Here is an 11,790-nt window from a genome sequence, read left to right as displayed (position 1 = left end):
CCATCCACCTCCCTCTCCCGCTCAGGCGCTATGCCCATGCTCCGACGCTCCGCCATGGTCTGAAGAAAGATCACCTACTACGCAATGCTCACGCCAGAGCCCCGTTACGAGATCCTGCAGGAGATCCGAGTGAGGCAAGCCGCGCGCGCCGCCGCATCGCTGTCGGGCTACCTCCGGACTCGCCGGAGCTGGAGAGGGAGGAGGAGTAGCCGGGAGAAGAGGAGGGAGAGGAGCTGGCTCCGATGGAGGTGGAGGAGGCGGAGCAGCCAGAGCAGGAGCTGCCAGGCTTCAACATGGAGCAGGCGGAGGCGGAGTTTGCCGTCGCCCAATCAAAGGAGATGGCAGAGCAGCAGGCCATCCTGGAGTCCATCCAGGATGAGGCCTATGTGGATGCCAACCGGGCGTTCCTCCGGCAGGAGCAGGTGGCGTCCGTCGTGCTCTTCGCCGAACTTGAGGTGGAGATAGAGGAGGAGAAGGCCGGAGCGGCTGCTGCCGCCCATGCTGCCGGAGCCGGGCACAGAGATCATCAACATCTCCGACGAGGAGTAACTAGGTGATCGACATAGTACGTATGTTTATTTCATATGCTTGTCTTTGTATGTATTTAAGAATCTAGTATGAGATGTTCGGATGCAACTTGTGAAATTTGGGGCGTGCCCTGTCACTGCCCACGGACGCGTCCGGGCACGTCCGCGGGCGTTTGAGGGGCCATATTTGACATATTGGGCTGTAGATGCTCTTACTTGCATCTGCTCTTTTTCCTAACCACCTTTTTGTATTCCATGCCGTGCATACCCACGCACGCGAGCCTCGATCTACTGCCATCGCCGCCGCTACCCAATGCTGAATCCCTTCTCCGCTGCCACATACTGCCGGCGCATCTTCCTCCCCAGCCGCACCTTCTTCTCCTCGTGGCCGCCTGAGGCGCCCTCTGACAAATTTCGGATGGCTCCAAGGAAGGCGGCAGCGCTGCTATAGTGGTCGTGATCCATAGATCCGGGGCAGCGGCCCCATGGGGAGGCGGTGGCATCCTCATTGGGATGGTGATGAGGTAGGGGCGGCCCGTTGTACGCTAGCTGCGTCCCTGCGGTGGCGGCGGGTCAGATCAGATCTGACCTCAACTGCAACGACGACATGCTGGGCTTGGTCTGTGGTCATATCTGATCCGGCCGACGCGGCCTGTTCCATGCACGGCGGCGGTGATCGATGGCGGTCCCATGCACATGATGCTGGATGGAGGGTCCTCGAGCAGATCAGGGTGAAAAGCCTACTCTGTTGGCACATTGCCAAGGTCGCCGATGGCGTCGTTTTTTTCGTCGGCCCCTTCTTGAAGGCATCGTCGTGGAGAAGCTCTAGACCCCTATCTGCTACCTTCGATGGAAACCCTAGATTAGTCGATTGGATGATGGTGGCGCTCATGTGACGTGCCCCACTTGAGGGTGTCATTTTTGTAGGTGTGCATAGGCTTGAGGGACCAGTGGAAGGCATCTGCGATGGAGCGGCCTTCCCTGTGACAAGTCGATATCGTGGAGTCTCGGCGGCGAGGCGCAGCAAACTCTCAGCAACGGATGTGTGATGTTGAACACGCGCGTAGGGAGGAGGCGCTGTCTGGCGTCATGGGGGCGTCAATAGCAGACCTAGCAAGGTCGATGCGTCAACCTATGAGTGCGTCGTACCGGTTTTTGCCCCAGACCCGGTATGGCTTCGTCGGGGCCTCTGGCTTTATGTTAGGCTAGGTAGAAGTCTGGGCATTCAGCTCACACTTTCTGCACCCCTCATTAATGGATAGGAGCAGCGACAGATATTACCAAAATAGCGGATTCGGACATATTGATGCATTACTTTGTAAGGTCTTTGTGAATAATTAATAAAGTTACTACATGTATCTCCCAGATGCAAAGGCCGGGGGTCATCCTCCTTTACTAAAAAAAGTAAAAAGAAATCCATACCATGCATGCTTTATCTAACGTCAGCTTCTGTTAGGTTTTATCCGATCGGGTTGCACGTGTTAAAAATATGGGGATGCTTAGGAGGCAGTCGATTGAAATTTCATTTTAGGTCGGAGAATCAACATGAAGCGTTAGATAAAAAACCAACGCACCGGATAATCTCTTCTACCTCGAATTGTTTGTTCCTGGAAACAATAGTTCCCTGGTATTCTTCTTACTCCCGCCGCCCTGCTGCCGACGCCCGCGGCCAGCGGCGCTCCCGAGCCAGCCTTGCCGCCCCGCCCTCCCCCAACCTCTTCCCACCGCCGGGCATGCTGCCACCGGCCCCCTCAAAAATAAAAAGTTATGTGTGGTCAAATGAGCATACGGATTATCATTTTATAACCACATGCCAACATACGCTTGGGAATCTTAGACACAAAGGCCTGAAATCAGAGAAATTTTGGAAGATCACACATGTTGATAAGTTAAATTAGTGTGCACTAACCTTGGAGCATTACATTAAATAGTAGAGGCATGCAAACTATTTTTCACTATTCTAGAACATTATTTAAAATTCATGTAACTACAAAAATGACTACAAACAGGTCAGAAAATCCTATAGCTATAATAGCCCTGCTATCCCATCCTGGGAAAGACCGAAGGAATCGCAAAAACCAGTAAATGGATGGGCGCACGATGCACTGAGTGAATCAAACATATTAGGCCAAATGAAAAAAAAACATGATTATTTATAGGTGTTGGCTAAATTACCGTTTTAGGGGTTGTTGGCTAAACTACTGAAAGACGAAACATTTCTACAAAAACTGGTAGCTAAAAGTTTTTTTTACATAACTGGTAGTAGTAGCTAAAAGCTAAAACAAAATTGAAAAAAAAAGAATTGTCCGAAAAACTAGTGGTTGAGGCCTATAGAAGGCCCACAAAAGGAGCCATCGTCTTGTTTGTTGTTTCCTCTCCTCTGTCTCGAGTCCCGATTTGCGCCGGCGACGGAAGCAGTTCATCTCCATGGCGGCGACCGCGCTCCGGATCGGCGGCCGCGCCGTCCGGCCATCGCTGGCCGCGGCGGCGGCGCAGCAGAACCATCCCACCACCTCTCGGCTCTTTCACAGCACGGTATTTTCGACCCTTGTTTGCTCCCATCGTAGGAACCCTAACCCTAACCCTAGTAAGGCGGATTCTCCCCTGCTGGCGTGTGAATGCTGGTGACGCTGTTCTATTCTGGAAGGATGCTTCGGAACAAGATGGCTTGCTGATGGACCAATATGAGCACCTCTTCTCTTTTGCTCTTCAGGAGTATCTCCCAGTCCAGCAATTCAGGGACCATCTGCACTACTTTCACCAGCCTCTATCCTTGACCTCCAAATCAAATTGAACAGTGTGTTTGCTTGCACATTCAGTACCTGGCTGAGATGATGAGGCTGAGCAATGCTGCTAATGCCTGGCCGCATAAATTGTTCAAACAAATTGTGTACCTGGCTGCCTAGAAATCTGGAATATCTGGAAGCAAAGTAACTGGAAATACTTTGATGCTGTGACTCCTACATTGGAAGGGTGGGCTGCTGTTCTTAAGGAGGATTTATAAATCAACTTAAGTTCAGGGTCTCCCCTAATCTATCTGACTTCCTAACCTCTTTTGTAAATTCCATTGTACTCTGCATGTTTAATTAGCAACCTAGCGCTTCCTTCTCGTTTACCAAATGCTACAATCTGAATCTGAAAGAAGGGCATAATAATCCTGGGTTCAGAAAATTCGCTTGATATGCTGCTGGTCTTAATTTACATGCATCCTTGACTGAATTTAGCTGGGTGCTAGTGCATGCTGTCAGACTCAAGTGCTGAATGACATTATCGTTGCATTGTTTGCCAATTGATTGATTGCACGCCTCTTGGAATCTTTTTGAGTGCTACTGCTGTCATAAAGCATATATACCTGCTCTACTTCTGAGATAAACTTCGATATTGATCTGTTCCTGATTTGGGTTAATGCGGTTTCTCCCTGTCTTGCTCTGTCAATAACAATGCAGAAGGCGGCTGCAACTCATTCGGCTGAGATCCTGCAGGTCAAAGAGGAGCTCTACCGCATGATGTCCGAAAACAGGGACAAGATAGGAAATCAGAAGGGCCTGATCAAGCACCTCTCATCCCATGTGGAGCCTAAACCCGAGGACCCCGTCTGGTATGATCTTGAGCCCGGTATTGTTCTATATGCCTGTTACAGTCTTGGTTTACAAGGGCTCTAATCTCTCTTGTACTTCTCTGCAGGCGCTTCTATCGTAGGGCAAAGTGGTACCATTTAGTCATGATGTATAGCCCAGCATTCCTTTATGGCTACATGTCTATGTTGGACTTGCCTGATGGGAAGAAGGAGATGACACCAGCTGAGAAGGATGATTTTAACAAGAGGATGGCCGCGTTGATGCCCAATGTGGAACTTTGAGGGCAGCTAGTTGGATATAGTGACTAACCCCAGCACTTTATGTAGTTGCCATCTTGCCATTGCTCTGTTTGGACACTGCGGCTTTGTTAGACTAAATTATCTGTCATGTTCAGTGCGATTATATGTTATGGTAAGGCTGAACTAGCTGTGATGCTTGGTGAAAAGTGCTATCTTAAAAGTTAAGACTGAGTTATCAGTGAGAATGTTGGCTCAAGTGGTATAGTACTATATTGATGTTATTTGGGTCTCCCTTGGCAAGTTAGTTGATTGGTTCTTTGTTTGTTGAAGGATGCGCGAGCTCTTTGCTCACACTGTATTTCGTTTGTCTTATGCATAGCTGAAAACGTGCTTGTGTGGAAAGGGTGATGACTATTTGGCTACTCTGCTGTGTTCTGTAACAGTAAGACATGATTGCTCTCTAACTGCCCCAGTGTGTCAAGATAATTCAGTTTTTGTGACTTAGCAGTACAGTTTCATGTACCATTAATCTTTAGAGGGAATGAAGATCAAGAGTGTTACAAGATGCCTGCATGTAACTTTAAATCCAGTCACAGCCATGTATGAACCAATTTTGATTGAATGATGATACTCTTTTCTGACCTCTTGTATGATCATCCTAGTCTAGCAAGCCAACATTGATTTCTTACAGCCATCAAAAGGAATCATTAGTTACACCCACCAGGTTATTCAAATGCTCATCTAAGCCTGCTATGCTTGTAACTGTCTTTAGTGTCATCTCCAATGGTGTTGCATATGTACCCAGCATCATCTTCGAAAAATCCATATCTTTTCCTCAGCCCATAGAGAGCAAAGCCGATGAGTATCTTCAGGAGTACAATGACAAGCAAAACTGGGAGTTCGTTTAGTCTTGATGTCTTCGCAATAACACTCTTAATCTTCTAGTACTACTACATTTTTCAGGCCTTGGATATTTTAGCTGTCAGCTGGGACATAGTGAAAGTATGATAGTGAATCTCAAATATCCTTAACGTTTTAAATTTGCATAGCCCTCTGTAAATTTGGCTTGCAGTGATAGAGAATGGAGAGAACCGGAGTGTGGATATTGCGACAGACAACTTCATACAGAAAACACCACGGGGGAACTTTTCAGAGGCGTCGGTCATCAGCATTGGTCTTAATTTCTTTTAACAATAGTATTAGTGTATGAAGAAAAGTACTATACTGAAGATAGAATTTACTGAATCCTAGTAGTCACTTTCTCTATACTGTGTAATACCTCGATAAATAATTTGTTATACTGTTTGGTGCCTTGATAAATAAACGAAGTGGCTCACTGCAGTTTAGCAGTATGTTAAGAGGGCAAGAATGAACTAGAAAAAGAAGCAAAATTCTCGCAAACCACTGGTCAAAATCAGTTGGAACTTCCCCAGATCTTTACTGGGCACATATTCTTTTTTTTTTGAGAAAACAATATTCAGTAAGTAAGATAACTAGCCCCCAAACTCGTAGTGGCCACTGTTGAAATATTACGGTGGGCCTAGGGCCCATCTAACAATTTCAGAAGAATCTCATGTTGCTAGTTGGAGAGGAGTTGGACCTCCTTATAAGGGATTCTCTTCCACATGCTATTGGAACTTGAGAAGAGAAGTGGTTCTCGTGCGCTCCTCCTCTGCCTAGCCTCGCCGATCTAAGAAGTTGAATCGTGGGCTGTTAACGACTTGGACGTAGGTTCAGCTCACGCGAAATAGATCGCACCCTTGATTTCTTGTAGCAAAACCGTTCCAGTTGCATGATTCCTAGAGCTTGACATAACGGAGTCCATAATTTTAGGTCTTTACTTGCGTTTACAAGGTTGCATGTTTGTCTAGATTTGGGTGATGTTCGAAATGCCAATCATTGCCTTTCTCTTGAGCAAACTATATAATGCTGGGAGTATGTTCACCGCAATAAAAAGACAAAGAACTGACCATCCATCTTTACACAAGAGTATGGCTTTGTACCTAAACTATCATATCACAACCATATCGTAGTGCTAGCTAGCCAAACTGTAAGTCATCATAATTTAACTGAAAACAAACTGGAGCCATCTTTGGTTCTCAATTTTCAATCTGGACTTCCCTGGTTTTCCTCATTAACAGTTTGGGCTTTTATCCCAATGCCGCTCTTGGCTCTAACCACAGCAACAGTAACCAAAACTAAGATTGTCGCGTGGGCAGCTGCATCCAGCAAAGCGTTAGCCCTTGTAGCAAACCGCATGCAGGTCCTACAGGTCATAAGAGAAAATGTCAATTCTTGTCAAACAAACAGGAAATTAAGGAAGAATAGACAAAGTTATTTTGTATCTGCATGCATCTTGTTTGAATCTCTGATATTTTTACGTTCCTGAGAGTGCCATGTGGTTTTGGAACGACTTTTTGCCGAGAAAGATATGGGAGTGCTAGTGGAAGCATGTGATGCTCACCAAGAGTCTCACAATTCTTGTCTGCCTTACCCAACACATACAACTCCCTTTTCTTCTGCACCGCCTTAGATACCAAGTTTCGTAGCTCATCTCTCTTCTGCTGGATCTCACGCGTAAGGTCTGTAGGAGCATGCTGGATTGACACACGTAGATGATGATCAATGTACTTTGTATCATGTAGCATTAAGTAATTGCTGATTGTGATCGGTAAATAATTTAAGAAGGATATTGTCTTGTATGTCAATTAAGTAAGGCTTGATATATACAAAATGCAACATCCATGCATGTGTAACACCTAATAACAAAACCATACTTCATGTATATAGAATAGATAGATGGAGCGAATATACAATGTAGGTTCGGTTTGGTTGCTAATTAAATAAGGGCCAGATTACTTTAAATCGGTACAAGGTTAAACAAGTACTCCCTCCGTCCTAAAATTTTTGTCTTAGATTTGTCTAAGTATAGATGTATCTAGTCATGTTTTAGTGTTAGAAACATCCGTATTTCTAGATAAATCTAAGACAATTTTTTCGAGATGAAAGCAATATGATGCTACGTAATTTTGCTCTATCAAAAACATTCAAACTTGTCTCCATCCAAATAGAAAGGAGAAGAAAAGTCATTTTAACACATTTTTTTAGAAAAGGAGGATGACACCCGGCCTCTGCATCTGGGAGATGCATACGGCCACTTTATTAATTATCCTCGAGGACCTTACAAAGTATTACAACAATATGCCTGAATCCGCCATTTTGGCAACATATGCCACTACTCCTATCCATATGATGAAGGGGTGCTACCTGGGCCAAATACCCGAACTACTCACCTAAGCCTATCATCAAAAGCCAGAAGCCCCAGCCGAGCCACATACCGGGTCTGGGGCATAAACTGGTCTGACGCACTCACATGTGTCGTCGCCGCCATCTTCCACAGGTCCGTCTTCAGAGCAGATATTGAGGCTTCTACCTTGTCAGGCCACTCCGCCATCGACGCCACCTTGACGCCAGACAACTACCTCCACCTGCGCGAGTGCATCACCGCGCATCGGGCGCCGAGTCTCCACTGCACCACGCCGCCGAGATCCGCCGTCATCAATGTGAAGGATGAAGCACCACTCCACCAAAAAAGGCGCCCGCTGGTCCCTCGATCCCGTGTACGCCTCCAAGAATGACGCCCCCAAGGAGGAAACGACACCAACGCGCCGCCGTCATCCGATCAACTGATCTAGGGTTTCCCCCGGAGGTAGCGGATAGAGGTCTAGAGCTTCTCCACGACGATGCCTTCAAGAAGGTAATGCCATAGAAGGGTGCCACCAACGCCGGTCTTGGCATCAAGCCGAGCACAAGGTTTTCACCCGGATCCGCTTGAAGAACCTCCATCACGTATTGTGTGCACGGGTCGCCGCCGATCTGAGCCGCCTCACATCGAGCGGGCCACACCGGTCAGATTAGATCAGTCCGGAGGGCACAACCCGCATGGTGCCGACCCAACCACCAAGCCCTCCATGCCGCCACCGCCGATCCGAGGTCAGATGGTCTGTTGTTGCAGACCCGGCCGCCGCTGCCGAACGCCGCCACGCAGCCCGAGGCAGGGCCGGCTGCCACACCCACCATGGCCGCCCTTGGCTTAGGCAGCCGCCGCGCCGCCGCCGGAAGACAGGCCCGCCGCGCCGCCAGGCCAGGTCGGCCGTGCCACCCACGCCGCGGGGCTCCGCACCGCCCCCATGGCGCAGGTAAGAGGGAAGACCCCCGCCACCGCCGTCAGCCCCGGGCTATAGCCGGCGGCGTCCTTCGGCGGCGGCGGAAGGAGGGGAGGAAGGATGGGGACCCCCGGTGGCTAGGGTTTCAGATCCCGCCTGAGTGGGGGCGACGCGAGGGACTCGTTTTGCCTTCATATCTTAACACATGAAAGTTGCTGTTTCCATTACGCAGAATTGGATTATCGCTCCATGACGTGATCTTTGATGGCGTGAGAAAAATCATTGAGGTAAAAGATGTCAGTTTTGGTTGAGATACCTCACGGGTGTGCACGAGCCTGCTTGGCGAGAAGAGCCTGTCCGTCTGCGTTCGCTGGAGCAGGGAGCCACGGCCGAGCCCTCCTCGCCGCTGATCGAAGCGCCGCCGACATGGATCTTCGCCGGCCTGCAAGCAATTAGTTAGGGATTTGGTCACCACCGCCGGCCGCTCCTCACCACCTATATTATCGATCGGGTTTTAATCTAGTCTGAAAATTTCATAGATTTTGGTGAGCGTTCCTCCTCCTTATAGGATTCTTATTGGTCTCCGTCGCTTCGCTGAGATTGAGAGCGACGCGGACAACGTTTACTTTCCCTTTCCCCTTCGAGGAATCCTATCCGATTCGATACAAAAGCGGGGATTCTCCTTGAGAAGCACGGCCCTTTCGGCCCTTCATACAGGATTTCTTGAAGGGACCGACCCAAATAATAGTCTACCCCTGACTATTTTTTTGGAAATCTTCTAGAGGTTAATTTTCTGGGCCGGTATTATCTCAGTTTTTACTTTGTTTTTCTCGCTGGTTTTCTGTTGGTATTGTTTCGTTTCACGTTTTCATTATCATTTTTCCTTTTGTTTTATTGTCTTTTATTTTATTTGCTTTTTTTATTGTTTTCAATGTAAGACATCAATTTTTTTTGTATGGCAGAGCAATTTCAAAGCATCAAACTTTTTTCCAGATCCGTGAACATGTTGAAATAGCATGAACTTTTTTTCGAATTTATGAACCTTTTCAAATTCATGATGACCATGATGGCGTCGGAGCTGACCAGTGAGAACCTAGCCGAGCAGATGGTCATGATGCTACCGGAAGAAGGTAAGCCTCGGTGCCAGCATGGACACGATGGTGCCATACTGACCTGTGGCCATGTGATGGTGCAAGTGAGAAAGAAAGATTACAAGACCACTAGCATTCCCTGACCATATCCGTCGGTCCATCCCCCTCACCTCTCCCCCTCGCGTCGCCCCCGCGGGCGGCCGAGCGGGGCAACCCTAGCCGCCGGCCTCCCTCTTCCCCCTCCCGTCTCCCTCCCCCCGCCGTCGCCGGCTAGCACCGCTGGGCAAAGCCCTGGTGGCGCCGGCGGCGGCGGGAAGCTTTCCCCCCTTTTTTGCTCAGCCTAGGGTTGGCGCGGGACGATCTGGCCAGGCGGGGGCACCGCGCTCGTGAGGGGCCGGAGGCGCCACAGAAGATGCGGGTGGTGACGGCGTGCGCGGGCGGCGGGGCCGGCCAAGCACCTGTGCGGGTTGTGCGTCGGCTTCGTGCAGCGGCTCTCTGGGGGATGCGCGCGCCCGTCGAGTGCCCGTTCTGGCAGCCTGGCGGGCGGCGGGCCATGGCGGCCCGATCCAGGGCGCCACGGGGAGCGGCTGCTCGCTCTTCGGGCGGACGGCATGGTGGGCGGCGGACTCGGGCCGGCGGCCTGAATCTGCGCCAGATCTGGCAGGGCGGCGCGGATCCGGCGAGGTGGTGCTGCATGGGATCCCTCGGGCGGCAGTGGGGCGGCCTGCTGCTCCTTGGCAGCGGTGGTCCGTGCTTCAGGAGGTTGGTGCTGACGGTTTGTCTCTCCGGCGTGTCGTGACGGTGCGGATCCAGTATGCGGTGGTGGATGTCGTTCGTCGGCGTGCAGGTGTCGGGAGCCGACTTGGTCCGCACGGGTGCAAGCTTATGCGTTAGTGCTCTTCTCTCTTGTTGCGTTGTGGTGGCGTCAGTCCGAGGTTGCTCGTCAGGCGTCGTCGTGCCGTCGGACAGATCGTCACCATTGACCACGGACATGGCGTCGTTCGAGTGTGATCGCGGTGGCCGTCGGTGGTCATCGGGTTGTCTCCCCCCTGGTCCACCGGGACCGGCTGGGGATACAAGCGTGGGCGCCTCCTATTGTGGAGGTGCCGACCCAAACCCGCTGGCTGATACTGGGCTAGGGGTGAAAGGTGGTCCCTTTCACTCTTACTACTGTGGTCGGGTGCTCTCGTGACGAAGATGGTCGGTGGTTCCTCGGGGCATGGATGGCGGGCTTCACGGTTGGCTTTCTGGCAGGCTCCATGGTGGCGGTGGTGGCTCCATCTTTAGGTTGTGGGGGCGACTAGGGATGTAGTGGCGGGAGGCCCAGGACTGCTCTGGCAGTGGCCAGATCTGGGGTGGGCAAGCTTGACCCTCGTTGTGGTAGTGGCCTGTTCTCATCGTGGTGGTGCAGGCGAGTGACCGAGCGAAAGCTCGGCGCTTCTGGCACCGGCGACGGCGACGCCTGTGGGTGTCGCTTGCTTCTTGACACTAGTAGAAAAAGGGTCAAATGTTCACCCCTTTAGCCCCGGTTTATATTTGAGCCGGCACTAATGTGACCATTAGTGCCGGTTCGAATGGCTATGCATTAGTGCCGGTTCGTAATGAACCTTTAGTACCGGTTCGTGCCACGAACCGGTACTAAAGGGGTGGTGGCAGGCTGGCGTCAGGCCAGGGCCCCACGAGCCCCTTTAGTGACGGTTTGTGACACAAACTGGTACTAAAGGTCTAACCTATATTACCGGTTTGTGTCACCAACCGGCACTAAAGATTCTTAAACTATAGTCCCGGTTGAAGACACAAACCGGCACTATAGGGCAATTTTCAAACTCTACCCCCCCCCCCCCCCCCCCCCCGTGTATCGCCATTTTAGTTTTGGAAAAATCAAAAGAAAATGATAAGAATTTCAAAAAATCGAATCCTTAGAGAGATAGTTATATTACTACATCTACTAGTTACGAAAATTTGAAAACTTAAATTTGGACATGTTTTGCAAAAAGTGTAGGGAAAATGTAAAACGGCTATAACTTTTGCATACGATGTTGGAAAAAACGTATAATATATCAAAAAAATCAGCACGAAAATCCGCATCCGATGGAGACCGCCTACGGCCTGTTTGCAATTTTTTAGAATCCTCAAATTTCAAAAGGAAAAAAAAGATATGGTCAAATTTTAGTTTTTTTTTAAATTTT

General features: G+C 49.8%; 1 protein-coding gene and 1 pseudogene across 2 annotated transcripts; both read left to right on the top strand.

Moving 5' to 3' along the window:
* The first annotated feature begins 242 nt into the window (after nt 1–242).
* LOC147993133 (uncharacterized) lies at nt 243–549 on the top strand (annotated as a pseudogene).
* A 2,334-nt stretch (nt 550–2,883) lies between these two features.
* On the top strand, nt 2,884–4,808 carry LOC147993132 (uncharacterized). Of its 2 annotated transcripts, none has more exons than XM_087542362.1 (3): nt 2,884–3,062; nt 4,010–4,125; nt 4,212–4,808. In XM_087542362.1, the coding sequence occupies exons 1-3, from the start codon at nt 2,955–2,957 to the stop codon at nt 4,384–4,386; spliced, it is 399 nt and encodes a 132-aa protein (XP_087398488.1). In that variant the 5' UTR covers nt 2,884–2,954; the 3' UTR covers nt 4,387–4,808. The 2 variants fall into 2 exon arrangements, with proteins under 2 accessions (XP_087398488.1, XP_087398485.1); XM_087542359.1 differs by having other exon boundaries at nt 2,885–3,062; nt 3,974–4,125.
* The last annotated feature ends 6,982 nt before the right edge of the window (nt 4,809–11,790 follow it).

This window comes from Triticum urartu, chromosome 1A, assembly GCF_056163025.1.
Source record: "Triticum urartu cultivar PI428250 chromosome 1A, HENAU_Tu73, whole genome shotgun sequence".
NCBI lineage: Eukaryota > Viridiplantae > Streptophyta > Magnoliopsida > Poales > Poaceae > Triticum > Triticum urartu.
The sequence above is the reverse complement of the archived record's forward strand: the minus strand, read 5'-3'. Positions and strand labels throughout refer to the sequence as shown.